At 44.1% G+C, this 20,211-nt stretch overlaps 1 protein-coding gene and 1 long non-coding RNA gene across 2 annotated transcripts in view; one reads left to right on the forward strand and one right to left on the reverse strand.

Moving 5' to 3' along the window:
• Positions 1-13,145, reverse strand: part of Ddx43 (DEAD-box helicase 43) — a 28,750-nt gene extending 15,605 nt beyond the window's left edge. Inside the window, exons 1-5 of the mRNA XM_005347585.3 lie at positions 12,890-13,145; positions 8,033-8,088; positions 5,820-5,946; positions 3,562-3,690; positions 1,480-1,561 (exon numbers count right to left, since the gene is read on the reverse strand). Coding sequence (XP_005347642.1) covers positions 1,480-1,561; positions 3,562-3,690; positions 5,820-5,946; positions 8,033-8,088; positions 12,890-13,145 — 650 coding nt within the window. The remainder of the gene's footprint in view (positions 1-1,479; positions 1,562-3,561; positions 3,691-5,819; positions 5,947-8,032; positions 8,089-12,889) is intronic.
• A 163-nt stretch (positions 13,146-13,308) lies between these two features.
• LOC101992650 overlaps positions 13,309-20,211 on the forward strand; it is an 18,748-nt gene continuing 11,845 nt past the window's right edge. Inside the window, exon 1 of the long non-coding RNA XR_001228924.2 lies at positions 13,309-13,509. This is a non-coding gene — a long non-coding RNA (uncharacterized LOC101992650). The remainder of the gene's footprint in view (positions 13,510-20,211) is intronic.

Here is a 20,211-nt window from a genome sequence, read left to right on the forward strand (position 1 = left end):
CTTGTAGACCAGGCTGGTCTCGAACTCACAGAGATCCGCCTGCCTCTGCCTCCCAAGTGCTGGGATTAAAGGCGTGCGCCACCACCGCCTGGCCATATATGAAATTTTTAAAAATGAAAAGAAGTGCTGGCCAGATGGCTCAGTGAGTAAAGGTGCGTGACAGTGAAGTTGATGCTCCATCTCTGAGACCTACAGAGTAGGGGAGAAGCAACTGCTGCAAGTGGCCCTTTGGCCTCCATATGTGCGCCAATGCCGTGCATAGATGTATGCACACATACATGCATATAGAAATGTAATTCAAAAGCAATGGGATTCATTACAAAAGAAATTACCATATTAAAAAACAATTTTTAAAAGCTTTTCACCTTTTCACTGTTAGCTGAGGACATAGCTAAGTTGTAGAGTATTGGCCTCGAATGCATGATGGTACACACTTATAATCTCATCATAAGGAAAGTAGAGGCAGGAGGATAATGTGACATACAGCAGCTCTTTTTTCTTTGAGACGGGGATCTGTATTCCAGACTGTTATCAATCTCATTATATAGACAAGAATGATCTTCAACTTCTGATCCTTGCCTTTATCTAGAGGGCTGGGATTGCAGGCACGTGCCATCTTGCTGTCATGATACTAGGAACCAAACTTAGGGTTTTGTGCATACTAGGCAAGCATTCTACCAATTGAGCTATCCCCAGTCCTAGAGTAACTTTTTCATTTGGCAGGGGTGGGGCGGGGAGGACCAAATGCAGAGTATTGCACATGGCAGGCACCTACTCTCTACTACTGAGATGCACCTCCAGCCCTAGTATACCTTTGTCAGAATGCATATACTTTAAAATAATAATAAAAGTATAGCAAATATATAAACTAGTAGCAGTTGTCTATTCTCAGCATAAAGTTTTATAAGCTGTACGTAAACATAGCATACTCTGACTAGCATAGCTTTAGTTTACCACCGTCATGTCACCACATACATGTGAACAATGCATTGCATTGTTTATTGCAGCTACAATCACTTCAAAATAATATTTCTTCAGGTACGTTATAATCTGTGGGGTCACTATCATGCAGTTTGAGGTTGACTGTTACATCCCCGGCATTGCATTTAGTTCCTTGGCTATAAGAACCACAGTAAGTGTTCAGGTGCTATCTATGGCCTCTGAGACACAAACAGACCAGCTTCCACCATCGCAATTGGACATTTGTTGTTGTTTGTGACAGTCTTGCTGACCTTGAACTCATTCATGATTCTCCTACCTCTGCCTCCTGAGTGCTGGGATTACAGGCATGTGCCACCATGCTCCACTGTAGTATTTGACAACACTGCTCTAAAACTCGTCACGTAAGATACAGCCAAGGTTTCAGTTGAGCAAACATGAAAGTTGGGAATAGAGTTACAATACAACCACTCAAAATCCTTGCCTAACAAGTCAACAGTAAGAACCTAAGAACAATGAGGTAACGAAACAACTACCCACCTCCAGTTGTCTATCTGCACTTGTGACATTGAGCTGGTCGTTGCTGATTCTATGTAAAAGTTTTTCTTAATTGGAGGTAAATCTGGGACAAAGATGACAATCCAAACTTAGATAAAAACGAGAATGTACATTTACTAACACTTATTCAAAACTACAGATTTCAAACTAGAATGATATTAAGTTTTCTATGCATACTGTTTTTGATAGTTCCACATGTTGCTGTCTAGGCTTATGCCAGTCTAAAAGATCTCCTTTTGGTTTCTCTTTCAACTATATTTTTTCACTCAGGAAGGAATCTTTTAAAAAATATTTGTATTTTGTTACTTATTATATATGTGTATGCATGTCTCTGTGGGCGTATGCCATGTGTATAGGAGCCCGTGGTGGCCAGAAAAGGCAGTTAGGTCCTTTGGCAGTTGTGAGTCACCCAACAAGTGTGCTGGGAATTGAACTAGGGTTCTCTGCCAAAGCAGCAGGTATCCTTAACCATTCAGGCATGTCTACAGCCTCCAGGAAGGAATCTTTTACATTAAAGGAAAGGAAAGCATGATTTTTTTTCTATGCAGGGTCTCACTGTGTAGCTCTGACTGTCCTGGAGCTCACTATGTAGACCAGGTTGACTTCAAACTAACAAGAGATCCACCTGCCTCTGCCTTCTTCATACGCTCTGAATGCTGGGATTAAAGTGTATAACACTGGGCCTGGCTGGAGAGCATGATTTTTAAAGAAGCCCAACATCTGCTTTAAAACATTTTAGATCGATTTTAATTTTTCTTCAAAGGTCCATAACATTAGTTTAAAATCTTTCAGATTTATTTATTTTATTTATTTAGTTTTGGAGACAAAATTTCATTATGCAGCTCTGGCTGGCCTTAAATGTAAGAGATCTGCCTGCCTTTGCCTCCTGTGTGCTGGGAATAAAGGATACTTTTATTATGTGTATGAATGTGTGTCTGCATGTGGAAATGTGAGTGAGGCTTGCAGGTCACGGCATTGAATTCCCCCTGGAGCTGATTCTTAGGAACCAAACTCCTGTCTTCTTCAAGAGCAGTACATACACTCTTAATCAAGCCATCTCTTCAGGCCCACACCATTAGCGTTTATTTTTTGTAATGTTGATAACCAAACCCAGACCTTCTTGTTCAGAAACTTTCTCTACCACTGATCCACAAATTCCCAGCACCCATACTTTTTGGCCTTAAATATAAATCCTCAATTTTCTGAGGCTGTCTCTGTCTGGCTGAGTCTCTCTTTGTGTGAGCATAGTGTATGCATGCATGTATGTTTGTATGCATGCATGCATATATGTGTGCATGTGCAAACCAGAGAATGGCGGTGGGTGTCCTCCTTAGTTGCACTCTCATTGAATTTGAAGCTCTCCAACTGGTTAGACTGGCTGGCCAGTGAACTCTTAGGATCTACTTGTCTCCATTCCCCAAGCCATGAGATTACAGACAATCAGCACTCATCTTGCTTTATATGTGGTGTTGGAGATCTGAACTTGGTCCTGCTGCTTATGTGACAAGCTCTGTTGTGGCTCTGCAGCCCCTGAGGATGTAAAAGCACCTCTTCTAAGCTTAAATCCTTACACAGTGCCCCATAGCACATCAACTGCCTAAAAACTTAACATGTAGAGGTTCAGGCCCACATGATGATATAGTCACTAACACTTTGATTAATTTATTAATAGTGCATTATTTTTGTGTATATGTGAAGTATGTGTGAGTGTGTATACAAACATCTCTGTGAGACTATGTTGCGGTGGGATGGAATGCACCATCTATGTGTAAATGCAGAGCGCATGTCCAAACCGAGGCTGTGGTGAAGGCTGCCTGCGCTGTGAAACACGTGAGCACGGCCCGAATCGCTTCAGATCTATTATGCTTCTGACTTTGAATTAATGTTTGGTCACTGAGTGTCCAGAAACCTTGTACTGTTGCCACATTTTTCATGACCCTTAAATTCAGTTACGTGATCCTACATGGGTCTTGACTCACAGGTTAAGAAGCTGGGTTACAGAAGACATGAACTTCAGTAAAGAAATAGCATCACTGCCCACAAATGGTAGGATACAGCACTGACCTGCCCACTTTTTCTTTTCCCACTTCAAAGCATCTTCTCGAATTTGGTCCCAATCTATCAATGGCTGATCTTCTGTTACACTGTCACTTGTGCTGGTATCTGCTCCAACAGAAAGTTGGAATTCAATATCTGTTAAAAGATTTTTACAAAATTAGCTTTGAAGTAAATCCTGACAGCACAAAATCCCCAATGCAATATTTTTGTGTTTGTTTGTTTATTTATTTATTTATTTTATTATTATTATTATTTTTTTTTTTTTTTGGTTTTTCGAGACAGGGTTTCTCTGTGGTTTTGGAGCCTGGCCTGGAACTAGCTCTTGTAGACAAGGCTGGTCTCGAACTCACAGAGATCCGCCTGCCTCTGCCTCCCGAGTGCTGGGATTAAAGGCGTGCGCCACCACCGCCCGGCTTTTGTGTTTATTTATATGAGGATATTAATATTTGAAATGTAAAGAAATCTGTAATTTCCAGGGTTTAGGGCAATAGTTCTATGTAAACACAAGCAAGAACAAGGACTAGATCTGGATCCCCAGCCCCATGTCTGTTCCAGATCTGGATCCCCAGCCCCCATGTCTGTTCCAGATCTGGATCCCCAGCCCCCATGTCTGTTCCAGATCTGGATCCCCAGCCCCCATGTCTGTTCCAAGTGGGCATGGAGGTCCTCCTGGATCACAGAACTAGGGAGGTAGTAGACACAGAGGTTCTCCAGAGCAGGCTGGCTAGCTCAAGTAGCCCAGTCAGTAAAGTCTGCATTCAGATCAAAGACCCTACCTAAATAAAATAGGTGGCGAGCACTCAGATCTACTGCTGGCCTCTGAACACAAGTCAGAGCACACACACACAGGACCAATCTTTACCCTTAATACTAAAGTGTGCATTAAAGAGTTCTCTCATTTTAACTTACCTGTGGCTAAAAGTAAAACTAGATTTAACCATAATAGTTAAGTAGCCATAGGTATTATGCATGTTTTTTACATCCATTTATTTTTGTTTATTTTTACAGTGTGTGTGTATATGTGTGCACTCACATGTCCCTGAATATGCCATGGGGTACAAGTCACAGGACAACATGTAGGAAGTAGTTTTCCCTTTCTACTATATGTGTTCTGGGGATGGAACTCAGGTCAGTTTGTTATTCTTGGTGGCAAGCACCTTTACTGACATTATGTAATTTAAAAAAGCCAAAGTAATCTAGCCCTTTACTGAAAAAATGTGTAGATTTGGAACATCTAAAGCCTTGCCTGAGGAAAGGAATCAAGTATGATGTTTATAACACTGAAAAAGAACCAGGTATGGTGAAGCGCATTTGTATTCCCATTTCTCCGGAGGCTGAGGTGAATGGATTATGAATTTGAGATCACCTTGTCCTACATATGGAGACTCCGCATCACAGAAGAGAATAAAACCAATAAAAATAATGGTAAAAAGTATCTTTAAAATACGATAGGAAAAAAAATCAATGAAATAATCCCTAATAATATTCTGCTATACTTATAGACTGGAGCCTAGTATAACTTCACCAGAGAGGCTTCATTCAGTAACTGATGGGAGAAGACCCAGGGCCAAAACATTAGGTGGAGCTCAGAGAATCCCACAGAAGAAAGAAAGGAGGGACTATAGGAGTCAGAGGGGTCAAGGACATCAGAAGAACATGACCCACATAATCAACCAGGGCTCACAGAGACTGAAGCCATCAGGGAGCCTGTAAGGGTCTGACCTAGGTCCTCTGCATATGTGTACAGTTATGTAGCTTGGAGTTCTTGTGGGACTCCTAACAGTGAGAGTGGGGGCTGTCTGACTCTTTTGTCTGCTTTTGGGGCCCCTTTTCCCCACTGAGTCAGCCCTAATATGAAGGTTTGTACCTAGTCATACTGTAACTTGTTATACCATGTTTGGTTGATATCCATGGGAGGCCTGCTTTTTTCTTTAAGGGAAATGAAGGAGGAGTGGATCGGAGGGAGAGGGGAGGTATGGGAAGAGAGGAGGGAAGGAAAACTGTGGTTGGGATGTAATATATCCGAGAAGAATAAATAAAATTAAATAAAATTAAAAAATATCCAGAGCAGCTGGGCACGGTGGTACATGCCTTTAATCCCAACACATGGGAGGCAAAGGCAGGCAGATCTTTATGGGTTCAAGGCCAGCTTGGTCTACAAAGAGTTCCAGACCAGTCAAAGGCTACATAGTGAGAATCTGTCTCAATAACAACAGCAATAACAACAATAAACTAAAGCACTTAAGTGTGTAAAGATTACTTACCAAGTTTGTGTCCTGGAATGTAATTTTGTTGTTTTTTAACAACATTATCTATCACTGTTTTTGCTTTTGTTTGCATGGCTTTATTACCAAAAATTTTTATTTCTGCCTCAGGACTTCCTTTTATTACCTAAATAAAAAGGGAGAAACAAAGGCGAGATTGAAGTCTCCTCATCAAGCCTAATAATTACTCTACTTCAAATAGTACGAAAGAATGTAAACAAGGTCTTGCTACTATTCCATATCCAGTTTGACTGGGATCCTATGTCTCCTGATGGGTAACAATGACAATCTGTGAACTTAAATTCAGAAAATAAAACAATTCAGGGGCTGCCCAGATGGCTCAGCAGTCAAAGGAACTCGCTCCCAAAGCTTGGTTTTGAGTTCAATCTCTGGATCCCACTGAAGATGGGAGTGAACCAATTCTGTAAGATTTCTCTGAATGCCACACACAACGCTCTGGTGTTTGTGCTCCCCCCTACATAAAAAATAAATTGAAAATAAAAGGATTCTCTAAGTAATACATGTATGCAATGATAGAGTTAGTTTTGCTTTTAGTTTAGTTTTTTTTGAGACAGGGTTTCTTTGTGTAGCCCTGGCTGTCCTGGAATTCAATCTGTAGACCAGGTCAGCCTTCAACTCAGAGAGCTGCCTGCCCTTGTCTCCTGAGTGCTGGGATTAAAAGTGTGCATCACCACTGCCCTGCAGATTTAGGTTTTCTTTTTTTCTTTTTCTTTTTGGTTTTTTGAAACAGGGTTACTCTGTGGTTTTGGAGCCTGTCCTGGAACTAGCTCTTGTAGACCAAGCTGGTCTTGAACTCCCAGAGATCCGCCTGCCTCTGCCTCCTAGTGCTGGGATTAAAGGTGTGTGCCACCACCGCCCGGCTCAGATTTAGGTTTTCAAGGCTAGGAAAATGAGAACTAGGATAGAATACAATTTATTACACCACTGAGGACTGAATCAAGAGCTTCACACAGGCCAGGGAACTATCTCCCAGCCCTCTTTCCACTTTGTATTTTGAGACAGAGCCATGCTAATTTACCTGGGGTTGGCTATGAACTCACACTGTAGCCCAGGCAGGCCTTGAACTTGTGATCTTCCTGAGCAAATGGGTTTATAACCCACAGCACCAGGGCTAGCAAATGACATATTTAGATGTACTTATCAATATTTATCTTGAAAACTACTCTACGTCAAGTGTTGTCTTTCTTGGCTGGTTATTCAATGTTTGTCAACTCCAGGGTTTACAGATATAAACAACTCTGTGTTAAGTGCTAAATGAAGCCATTATAAGATGCTGGGAGGATGTCATAACTTGGCTCATCTGAAGCTCAGCAGAAGTTGCCTAGAAAGAGACAACTACAGGGTGACAATGTGAGGAAGTATATGGCAGTCTTCAAATATGGCAGGCCAAGTGGACTACGCCAAGGAGTCTGGGATTACCAGGCTTAGATCTTAGCTGCTGCGGGTAGTGTACACATGTAATTCCACCATTCACGGGCTGAAGGACAGGAGACTCTGGAGTTATAGGGCCGATCTGAACGAAACACCATGTTCCAGGCCAATCTGTGCTGAAAATTGAGACCTTGGGTTGGGCTGGTGAGATGGTTCAGTGGCCCAGTGACCTGAGCTAGATCTCTAAGAACCACATACTGAGAGAACCGACTCCTGAATGCTGTTCTCTGACCTCCACATGTCACAGGTGCTAGTATACTAATGCACACATATGTACAGACTCACAAATAAATATAATTAAAAATAAAGGGCCTGATATGTATTTCTGTGGTAGAGTGCTTGCCTAGAATACATACGAGACTGTGGGTCCTGTCCCCAGTACCCCAACTAAATAGCTTTAAAAAAAATCAAAGACTGGAGAACCACCAAAGGTTCTTCTGCAGAAAAGGAACCGTATGACTGTATTTTAGGGAGACTCTGACTAGTGGGGAATGGTGGGGAGACTAGAAGAAAGCTGGACAACTAAGGGGAGATGAAAACCATGGCATCTCCCTGCGAGATACAGGGTAGAGACAACACTCTGCAGAAGACAAGGGTTGCTTTCTCGGCCTGAGAGTTCAGTGATGCCTTTCACTGCCGGTACGATTAAGAACATGAAGAGCCCTGACAGCTCACTTCACCATGTTAAACACAAAGCACATGCTAGTCAGGGGCTCCTTATGAAGAGCTATGCTCTCAGGGGTCAAGGACCAATCACTTACCTGTATTCTAGTGTTTGTTGTGTTTTGGATTTCTCTAATTTTTGACCCACCACGACCTGTTTAAAAAAAATAAAGAAATCTATGATTATGAACTGAAATCTATGTAGTTCCCTCAAAGGCCTTTGTGTGGCTCGTCCTCAGATCATTCGAGGGCAGGTTCTTAGGGTGCAGGAAATATTCTCTCTTTTCGAAGGGGGAAGAGGCTGACATTTCATAGTTGTTGTTTGTTTCTTTGTTTTCTGAGACAGGGTTTCTCTGTTTAACAGCCCAGGCTGTCCTAGAACTCTCTTTGTAGACTAGACTGGCCTCAGACTCACAGAGATCCGCCTGCCTCTGCCTCCCGAGTGCTGGGATTAAAGGCGTGCACCATGACATTTAGCAGACATTTCACATTGTGAGCATAGTAGGAGGCGTCTTTCACTGAGATGAAGGAGAAAAGAGTCTATTCCAGCAATACAGAAATTGGATCCAAACTGCATTGAAAACAATGTAAAGAAATTGGAGACACTGGTTTTTTTTGTTTGTTTGTTTGTTTGTTTTCGAGACAGGGTTTCTCTGTAGCTTTGGAGCCTGTCCTGGAACTCCCTTGGTAGACCAGGCTGGCCTCGAACTCACAGAGATCCGCCTGCCTCTGCCTCCCGAGTGCTGGGATTACGAGACACTGTTAACAATAGCAAAATTCAGGATTTTTTTTTTGTGTGTGTTTTGTTTGTTTGTGTTTTAAGACAATGACTCACAAAGCATCCCCAACTGGCCTTAAATGCAAGGTAATCCTCCTGCTTTGTCTCCTAAGTAGAGGCATTTCAAGCACTGAGCCACCACATCTAGCAAAGGTGGATGAAGTACAGCTGAGTGGTATGGCACCTGCCTAAGTAGCATACCTAAGACCCTGGTTATAATCCCTGACAAATTCGAAGGGTGAGGGATTTGAACAGACATTCTTCAGAAACATTAAGTCTATAAGTTGTTCAGCATCTCTTAAGAGTGAAACATACACTATAACCACAAAAAGACTGCCTTCTTTTCTTGTTTTAAAAAGATTTTGTTAATTTTAAAAACATGGTTACCTAGTTAGGGTTTCTATTGTTGTGACAAAACACCATGACCAAAAAGCAAGTTAGAGAAAAGGGTTATTTGGTTAATGCTTCCAGATCATAGTTAATCATTGGAGGAAGTCATAACAGGAACTCAAGCAGGGCTGGTGTCAGGAGGCAGGAGCTGATGCAGAGGCCATGGAGAGGAGCTACTTACTGGCTTGCTTGTACCTTGAGGATTTGCTTGGGCCCAATCTTGTATATACCACTTCCATTTGATAATAAACTGCTTCTATGCAAGTCCTACTTGACTTGGTGACCCACTGTCAAACATTCAGTTTACACTAAGACCCAATAGTAGACCAATATCCCTCCTTCAAAGGAAGAAGAATATGCAGATGATGGTTGAGCCTTGCTCCAAAATCTACAAGGTCTTCTGTGATTCACCTAGAGGGGCTTGTCAAAGGTCCAAGCAGCATCCCTATCAGCCATGGACACCTCAAGTACCATAGGTCTTGCTGGATCATATGGTCCAAGTGGTAGAGCAGCCTGCACTGCAGCCTGGACCTGTTGAGGAGCTTTCTCTTGTTCCAGGCCCCACACAAAGCTAGCAGTTTTCCAAGTCACTTTAGTGTGGGACAGAGTAGCACACCCAAGTGAGGAATGTGCTGTCTTCAGAATCCAAAGAGACCATGCTCTTTGGATTGTGCTTGGTGGTGGGAAGGGACAGCTTCAAAAATTTATCCTTCACCTTAGAAGGAATATCTCTGCATGCCCCCATACCACTGGACTCCTAAGAATTTCATTGAGGTAGAAGGCCCTTGAATTCTGGTTGGATTTATTTCCCATCCTCTGATATCAAAATGGTTGCTACCTCCTGCTCACTTGATCCAATCAGCATAATGTTATAAATATAGTACACCAGATTGATATTTTGTGGAAGAGACAAACAAACGATCAAGATCTTTTCTAAGTTATGACACAGAGCAGAGAAAACTGTAAAGGTATACTCTTGCCCTTGTCAACTGAAAGCAAATTGTTTCTGGTGGTCCTTACAGTCAGGTACTGAGGAAAAGACATTTGCTAGATCATACCAAATACCAGATGTGTTAATTTGCTCAAGTAAGGACACTCTACATCTGGTACAGCCGCTGCAACTGGAGTTACTACCTGATTGAGTTTTTGATAGTCAGTTGTCACTCTCCACAACCCATCTGTCTTCTGCACTGGCCGGATAGGAGAGTTAAAAGGGAGCCAACACTGATGCATCTTTCAAGTTCCTGACGGTGGCATTAATTTCCGCAGTTCCTTCAGGGATGCAATATTGTATTTGGTTCACTATTTTCTTTAATAGAGGCAACTCTAACCCTTCCACACATAATAGCCGTCACTCCACAGGTCAGGGAACCAATATGAGAATTCTGCCAACTTCTAAGTATATCAATCCTAATTATACATTCTGAAACTGGGGAAATACAACCACCAGATGAGTTCAGGGACCGACTATGAGTTGGACACCAGCCAAAACTCCATTAGTCACCTGACCTCCATAATTCCCTACTGTAATGGAAGAGCCACAATATTCCTTGAGATCTCCGGGAATCAGTGTCAATTCAGAACCAGTATCCAAGCAATCCTGGAAAGTTGTTTCCTTTCCCCTAGTGTACACTTATCCTTATAAAAGGCTGTAGGTCCCTCTGGGGAAGAACTGGAGAAAGGCCAACCGTGAATGGAAATAAGGCTGGGTGTCTCAAGTGGTCTTCTGTAGAATATGTGGGAATCCCAAAGAGGTAGGCTCCATTGCAAGTGAAGGAATGCATTTTCTGGCAAGGCGCGGGCAAGCAGGCAAAGAAGGAACACTTCCTTCTTCCATTGTCTTTATATAGGGCTCCAGCAGAAGGTGTGGTTCCTCCTGCCTCAAGGTCTGGATCACAAGTGTGCCCTCCATTCTGTACTTCAATTCTTTCCAGATATAGTCAGGTTGAAAACCACGAATAGCTATCACACAGGGTCTCACTATATAGTGCCAACCTGCCTGCTCTTGGTATATAGACCAGAAGTGCTTCTACCTCCAGAGGGCTGGGGTTAAAGGCCTACATCACCATGTCCAACTTTATCCTTCTTTAAAAAAAAGGTAATTAGCAGCTGGGCAGTGGTGGCATACACCTTTAATCCCAGCACTTGGGAGGCAGAGGCAGGCGAATCTCTGTGAATTAGAGGCCAGTCTGGTCTACAGGAGCTAGTTCCAGGACAGGCTCCAAAGCTACAGAGAAACCCTCCCTGTCTTGAAAAAAAATATATAATAATCAGCAGTACTTGGTATTGAACCAAGAGTTTTGTGCATGCTAGGCTCCATGGACCCATATCACTACCGCTAGGATGGCTATTATTTAAGACAAAGACACATGTTTGGTAAGGATTTGGGCAAATTGGAAAACAAACAAACAAAAAAAACCCTACCATCTAATCCAGCAATTGCCACGTCTGAGCACACATGTAATAAGAATTAGAAGCATGGTGGCAAATAGCTCCACTGCTGTGCTCAGAGGTGCTACTCATGAGAGTGAAAAACTGGAAGCCACTCAAACATCACCAAGGGATGGTGAATAGCCACAACAGTGGAAAAGATATATAATAAGGAGTTAACTTTCTGTCTTAAGGAAATTCTGTCAGATACTGAGAAACAGATGATGATTGTGGGCATTATTTCAGCACAGTGAGCCCATCTCAAACTACAGTGTCTTGATTCTACTTGAGGATCTAAAATAAAATGCTCCAGCAGCACGGAAAGTCGATGCAGAGGTCCAAGAACAAGGAAAAGTGAGTTGAGAAATGGCATAGTTCTAACCATGGGAGGGCTGGGATACAATCTTCCATTTATCGCTAATACTGAACTATATATTTATTTTTAAATACAAAAATAAGGTGAGGCTGGGTAGCCGATTAAGGGTAAGGTATTTGCTTAACCTTTATGAAGCTCTGGGCTCAATCCTGAGCACCAACAAGAAGGAAAAGAGAGTGAAGAAGTCGGGCGGTGGCGGCACACGCCGCTAATCCCTGCACTTGGGAGTTCAAGGCCAGCCTGATCTACAAGAGCTAATTCCAGGACAGGCTCCAAAGCTACAGAGAAACCCTGTTTCAAAAAAAAAAACCCTATTGGCTCTCTGGTGACGATCCTGTTCAAATACTGGGATTTTTTTATTTTTGAAACAGGGTTTTTCTGTAGCTTTTTGGTTCCTGTCCTGGAACTAGCTCTTCTAGACCAGGCTGGCCTCGAACTCCCAGAGATCCGCCTGCCTCTGCCTCCCGACTGCTGGGATTAAAGGCGTGCACCACCACCACCCGGCTCAAATACTGGGATTCTTGCTCAGATTCTTCGGGCATGAATCTTGGAAACGGAATCTGTTTACTCCAGTAAACAGCCTTAAAAATACGATAAATATGCTACAACGCAGGTTTTTAGAACTAAAAAATATTAACTCCAAGGACCCAGGGAACAAAAAACTGCAACTGGAGCTAGGAATTAACGCCAGAGGGAAACATCCCCAACAGTGTTCATGCATCTCGGATAAGCTGAACATTGCAATCCTAGGACTCCCCGGTGCAGCTTTCCGCAGTTCAGTTCACCTTAAGCTAAACTATGGCAAAGCCCAGGCTCTGGCTTGTCACTACCGCACCCTCTGGGCTCACCCTCGAGGGCACCCAGCTTCACCGCGGATCCCGCGCGAGTCTCCCAGGAGGTTCTCTCCCGCACATCCCGCCGGCCGCCCCAGAACCGCGTCCCGCGCTGCTCCCGCCGCCTCTGCCGCCCACCCGCGCTCACCTATCACCGCGCCCACCACGTCGTTCTTCACCCCGAAGCAGAGCGGCGGTTCGCGGCGGCTGGCGGCGGCCGTGGTCTCGGCGGTGGCACCCGCTGGCTCTCTCCAGCCGCGGGCAGCCCCTCTGCTGCTGCCGACCCGACCCCTCCGGTTAGGTTCCTCCGCCGCCGTTCGACCGGCGTTGCGGGACCCCGCCGAGCTTCGCCGGGGAGCAACGCCCGAGGAAGAAGCGTTGGCTGCGGATTCCCGCCTAGACATGGCTCTCAGGAGAGCCGCGCGTCGCACGTCGTTTCCCCCCCACTCTGCAGCACAGGCCGCGGCGTCGGAGAAGCTCTGCTGCCGCCCGCGAGCTCGCCAGCCAGTCCTCGGCGCGCTCATTGGTCGCTGCGCCTCGGGGGCGGGGCCTGCCCGGCCTGGCCAAGTGCGCTCGCAGTCACGTGGCCGCCTGGACCGGTAAGGCTCCTGGTGTCACCCAGCCCGAGGACGTCGCACCTTGGAGCCTGGGACACGGATCTCAACCATGCCTCGAAATTCACATTCAAGCCGGACTGATGGTGCAGGCTTAAGATCTGGGGCAGGAGGGTCTGTGCGACAGTGGATTTAAGGACAGCCTGGCAACTTGGTAAGACTCTTTAAAACGAAAATAAACTGATGGAAGTTTTGGGGATACAGCTCAGATGTAGGGCGCTTGCCTACCATAGGAGACCCTATGTACAATCTCCCATACCTAATGTAAATATAAGACTAGAGGCAAGGCTGAAGCACACCTCGCTTTGCAAGGATTCTGGAGCTGGATATACTCCTTCAGGGCTGGGCTAAGCCACAGCGTCTCTGCTGGGATTGGGATCCTCAAATTGTCTGAACATGTCTCAGAGGGTCAACCATCCCTCAGAGGACACTTAGAATCTTAGCACTGGGCTTGTAGGGACAGGGGGAAAAGTGTAGGATCGGGTCCATCCTAGGTGAAATAATTACACACAATTAACTATAGTATTAGTTTCCCTGAAGCTAGACTTAATCCTCCTTTCAGGGGCTCAAGTGCTGGGATTACAGTCATCTGGGATTACAGATTACTGCCATCATACCCAGATATAGCAACAGCACAGAATGGGATGTGGACAAGGAGTTCAAGGAGACATGGGGAGCAGAGCAAGTCTTGAATGTCCCTACAGTATCTGGTCCTTAATCTGAAATGGGGGGTTAGCAGCCTTTAGAAATGACTTTGCCGGGTTTGATGTGCTAACATTAATGAGGAATTGTGTCTGGGTGCTTGTGGTGATATTTCATTTGTATTTTAATAAATAGAGCTCACCTGTAGATCATAGCATAAAACAGCCACACTGGTCTTTACAGACCAGGCGGTGGTAACACATGCCTTTAATCCCAGTAGCCACAGTAAATAGTTGGCACTTGGGAGGCAGAGGCAGGCAGATCTCTGTGTGTTGGAGGCCAGCCTGGTCTACAGAGCAATTTCTGGACACCCAGAGCTACACACTGAGAAACCCTGTCTTGAACACCACTCCCAAAAGAAATGCATTGCTCCCAAGATTTCTAGAGCCATTTGAGATTCAAGTGTTATTTTTGAGTATATATAACCTTAACTTCATACAAACACCAAATTCATACTTCTGTTTATAGTTTGTCCTTTCACTTTACATTCAGACAGGATAAATTGAGATTTTTTTTATCTTATATTAAATTTGTTCTTTGCCAGTTTCACGTATATGTTTATCTTGATTGCCCTCACCCTCAACCTCTCTTAGCTGTTGAGACAGAATCGTGCTATGTAGCCTTGGCTGATCTGGTCTGCCCCTTAAGCTGGCCTTGAATAAATAAATCTGTCTGCCTCAGCTTCCCCAGTGTTGGGAGTCCAGGTGTGCAATATCATGGTTGGTGATAGAAGTTTTAATTAGTAGCATATTGTTCTTCTGTGGCAACAGGTTTGGGGGGTTATTTGGAAAGGCCTGTTTCCCTTCTGATTACATAACGATTGACCCATGTAGCCATCCAGGGCTGCTTTAAAAATACAAAATCTATGCAAGTCTACACTCCCAGCACTTGGAAGGGGATCATTACTACAAGTTCACATTTTCAAGGCTGTCTTGTGAACAGAAAAAGCAAAAAACCATGAAACACAGGAAGAAATCTATCATTTTCTATGGAAATTATCTATGGCAGACATTTTCTAAATACCCTGTCCTATCCTTCCTGTTCTCTCTCCCATGTTCCACCCCCATCCTTGAATTATTGCTTCACCCCAGGATTCCCCTCTTGACTTTCATATCACATGGGTTCTGTAACTCTCCTACTACTCTATCTTTTTAAATAACTTATTTATTTTTAATTTAAATACATTGGTGTTTTGCCTGCAAGTATGTCTGTATGCGGGAATCAGATCCTTTTGAACAGGAGTTACACACAGCTATGAACTGGCATGTGGGTGCTGGGAATTGAGCCCTGGTCCTCTAGAAGAGCAGCCAGTGCTCTTAACTGCTGAGCCATCTCTCCAAACCCCAACTCCCACCTTCAAGTGTCCTTTTCCTCTGTTTGGTCCCCTTTCTAGTTTCCTGCCATCTTTAGACTCCCACTCTCACACTGCTATGCATACATACAAGTTAGAAACCAAGAGCTGCTTGTGAGAACATACACTGTTTAGCTTTCTGAGCTTGGGTTACCTCTCTTACTATAATGTTATAACCTAGCAACTTTCCTGCAATTGTTTCATTTTTCTTCATGGGAATTATTCATGGAAAAATGTAACCCTTTGATTATTCATCCCTCTGCCGAAGGGCACCTAGGCTGATTCCATATCTTTCCTAATAAAGCAGCAGGGAACACTGATGAGCAAGAATCCTTTTATGCAAAGAAGAAGGAGAGCTGGTTCTTGTGGTAGTTTATTTGTAGCTTTTGGGGGGAAAATGTAGTGAATGATGATAGTGTTTTGGTGTCAAAGGCGTTGAATCTGTTTGTGGTCATTGAGAAGATGGCCATTTTCACACTTGGTTCTTCCGATCCATGAGGGTGATAATTCTTTTCATCTTGTACTGCCCTTGGCTGGTTTTGTTCCAGGATATTTTAGGGTGTTTTTGTTTTTTCATTTTTTGAGACAGGGCTTCTCTTCATAGCCCTGACTGTCCTGGAACTCACTCTGTAGACCAGGCTGACCTCAAATTCTGAGACTTGCCTGACTCTGCCTCCCAAGTACTGGGATTATGGGTGTGTGTCATGACCTCCTGGAGATACTTTAGTCTTTTTTTTTTTAAATACAGTTTTGTTTTTTTTTTGTTTTTTTTTTTTTTTTTGGTTTTTCGAGACAGGGTTTCTCTGCGGCTTTTGGAGCCTGTCCTGGAACTAGCTCTGTAGACCAGGCTGGTCTCGAACTCGCAGAGATCCGCCTGCCTCTGCCTCCTGAGTGCTGGGATTAAAGGCGTGCGCCATCAACGCCCGGCTAAAATACAGTTGTGAATAGAATTTTCTCCCTGGTTTTCTCTCCTTAGGATGTTGTTGTTATTGGTATACAGGAAGGAACCTTTCTGGTTTTGTAGTGTGGGCGTGTGGTCCCCATTTCATATGGGTGACTGCCAGAGGACAATGTTAAGGGGTTGGTTCTCTCCATATTTACGTGAATTCCATGGATAGAATTCAGGTTTGAGCTGCAAACATCCTCACTAACTGAGCTCTGCCATCAGTTTAGGCTCCAGGTTCTTTTTTGTAATTTTGTATGATAATTTTGTATCCTGCCAATTTACTAAATGCTTTCTGGTGGAGTCTGGGGTCTCTTTATGTATAGACTAGAAGGAGTTGAAAATAAAGATACTGTGAATCCTTTCCCATTTATCTGCATTTCATGTTATTGGTCTAGACTTCCAGCACTGAGTTGAATATGAGTGGAACTTTGCCTTTTCCTGATTTCAGTAGGATATCCATATAGGATATAATTTTGACTATAGGTCTGTCATATATAGCCTTCATTGTATTGAGATGTGTGCCTTCTACCAAGTTTCTTTTTCTACTTTTCTTTTATTATTTTATGTGTATGCGTGTTTTGCCTGTGTGTATGTCTGTGCACTGCCCAAGATGACCAGAAGGGGGCATGTGATCCCTTAGACTGGAGTTACAGAAGGTTGTGAATTGTCATGTGGATTCTGGGTCTAGAGCCCTGTCTTCTGGAAAAGCAGCTAATACTCTTAGTTCTGGGCCATCTCTCCTATCCCTCTATCAAATTTCTTTAGCATATTTATCATGAAAAGATATAGTAATTTATTAAAAGACTTTCTTTCTTTCTTTTTTTTTTTGAGACAGGGTTTCTCCATAGCTTTTGGTTCCTGTCCTGGAACTAGCTCTTGTAGACCAGGCTGGCCTCCAGAGATCCGCCTGCCTCTGCCTCCCAAGTGCTGGGATTAAAGGCATGCGCCACCACTGCCCGGCCCCTTAAAAGACTTTCTTGTATCTATGAGGTGTGTGTTTGTATGTATGTGTGTATGTATGTATTATGATGTAAGTATGTATGTATATATGTATGTATGTATGTAAAATTCTGTGCATAGGATGTGTGTAAGGAGATGTCATAGTTGGCATATGGAGGCCAGAGAATATCTTTTAGGAGTAAGTACTGTCCTTCCACTGTGAGTTCTAGGGATTAGGGTCAGGTTGTCAGGCATGGGTGGGAAGTACCTTTATCCATTGAACCATGAGACCTTAGTACTATTTTTTTTTTTTTGTTTTCAAGACAGGGTTTCTCTGTAGCTTTGGAGTCTGTCCTGGAACTAGCTCTTGTAGACCAGGCTGGCCTCGAACTCACAGAGATCTGTCTGCCTCTGCCTCCCAAGTGCTGGGATTAAAGGCGTGCACCACCACTGCCCTGCGAGACCTTATTACTGATAGCATGAAGGGAATTCTTTTCTGCTCTTGTCTATTTGACTGGTATTCTAAATGTCTCCTTTATCTGAATTGGTGTCCCTTCCCCTCATTTATGGATTTTTTTCCTGCGATGATTTCACTGGAAATGTTTCTCTGCTTTTAGAATGGAATCCTTCATCATTTTTCATGCCCATGACTTTTTATTTGGTCTTTGATCAGTGTCCCTGATGTATTTTAAGTCTGCTGCCTTCCCAAAGTGATGGGCAGGGCTGAACAATTCTGGTTCACAATTTACCTTGGTGTAAGAAGATGGGATTGTAGCTTCCTTTGCTACAGTACTCAGCAGGGCCACAGTCAGGAGCCTTCCTGGCTATGAAGAGTTTGCTGAGGTAACAGGTGGAGCTGGAATCTCCCAGTAGGCAATGCTCACCAAGCCAATGGTACAGCTGAAAGACTGTAGGTAGGAAGTCCTGATCCTTGCGGTGGGTTGCACAGGAACCACATGGGGGTGATGTCCTGACCAGGCTGAAGGAGGAGCCAGAGCCTACTTGGCTCATGGACTCAACAGAGATATTGGCCAGAACCATGGTTTCACATGTATACAGACTTTCCTGTACATTGAACAGGAAAAAAGCCTCCTGGGCATGCTGACCTCATTGGTGGGACAGACTGTGGGGTTGTGATCTAAGCTCAGTGTGTGTAGCCCTCATTGGAGTTTTTGGCTAAGCAGGAGCCTTGGTGGGTACTTAGTCTGTGCTGGGGCAATGGGTGGGACTGGAGCCTCCCAAACAAGCTCTGGAACGAGGAGGACTACAGATGATGATAGGAGCTTCCAATCACCACAGAAATGAAGATGGAATGGGAACCTCCCAGAAACAGAGTACTCACCACATCATAGGCTGGGCTGCAGCCACCATCGCCTATTAGTTCTTCTCGATGCATCTGCTGGGACTAGACCCTCTTGGGTAGTTGGTGGTCCTAGGGGCATGAGTGTAGCTGAGGCCTCACAGGTGAGTAGTCCTCAAGAGATCTGGGGGTACTTAATACTCAAGAAGGGTGACTGCTACAAGTGACTTGACATGATAAAACTTTCCATCAGATGACCAACTCTGGCTCATGGCTCAACATGAGCTGGCAGGAAAATTGGCCCAGTTCTTTGGCTAATGAATTGAGCCTCTACATGCTGCTTCTCTGTTCAGGGGCTGCAGTAAATGCCTTGGTAGTCTGGACTTAGCCTGGCTAAGATGAAGGGAGTGGCTGCACTAACGTTGAGAGATCATCTTCCCTCCACTCCCATCCACCTCCAAGAAGCCGCTAGGAACTCTTTCATCACGCTACCTATCCCAGGACAGTAGCCAGGATGCTAACGCCTCCCCTTTTCGAGAGCGTTTCTAAGAGATCATTAAATTAGACTGCCCATAAACGGGTCTGCAGACAAGAATGACCTTAAATTTATGACCTTCACACTTCAACCTCCCAAAGGCTGAAATGACACCTCTGTGCCTCCAGTTTAATGTAGTTCTGAGGGAGAAAAGGCAGAGCTATGGGCATACTAGGGAAGCACTATCCTATCCGACCTACATCCCTACCTGCCCTTTCTTCTCTTAACTAAAACTCCATGGCTAAGCCCTGAACATGTAGGTACCACCTGATGCAGAAGGCCTTTCTGAAAGAATGATAATCAGTGATACTCCTCCTTGCTGACTACATAAAATTGATGGCTTTGATTCCCTAGACACACAATCACCAGCCAACCCTGAGACTCACCCCAGTGAGCAGAAGAATATTTTGTCATGTCTGACTTGCCTTTCGAGTGTATCCTCAAATTTATGAATGAGCACAGATCAATACCCAGACAGTGATGGGAGCCCTTAGTAAACTTGAAACCGTGTGGTTCTGTGTTCTTGTGGTGATGTGGTCTGATGAGCACTGCACCAGGGCTCCCTGGGATGAGTCATGTCTAGAACTGTAATCATTTTGCACTCCGCTATGTTTCGCTAGTTCGACTCAATTTCTGAATCTGTGATCTAAACAGAATCACATGAATTTCCTATCTTTCAACTTGTGAATGTCTGCAAACAGATGAACACAGGCTCTTGGATTTTTGATTACTGTGGCAGTCATGACAATGTTTGTGATCTCTGTAGCTTTGAATTCTTCCAGGTCTACTCTGGAAAGCTGGGAGTCTTTCACAGCGACTAGAGATCCCTTCACGGTGTGATGTTAGAGCATCACTCTTGGAAACATGTCTTGCCCTCCACAGCTTGATCACCTACCGCTGGGCTTCTTTGCTTTTCTCAGCTTTGCAGAGGTTTGCAAAGAAATAAAAACACAATCCTGAAGTCAGTTATGGAGGCAAAGCCTGACATCTAATTTTTTTTTTTTTTTTTGGTTTTTCGAGACAGGGTTTCTTTGTGGCTTTGGAGCCTGTCCTGGAACTAGCTCTGTAGACCAGGCTGGTCTC

Source organism: Microtus ochrogaster, chromosome 5 (genome assembly GCF_000317375.1).
Source record: "Microtus ochrogaster isolate Prairie Vole_2 chromosome 5, MicOch1.0, whole genome shotgun sequence".
NCBI classification, from domain to species: Eukaryota; Metazoa; Chordata; class Mammalia; order Rodentia; family Cricetidae; genus Microtus; species Microtus ochrogaster.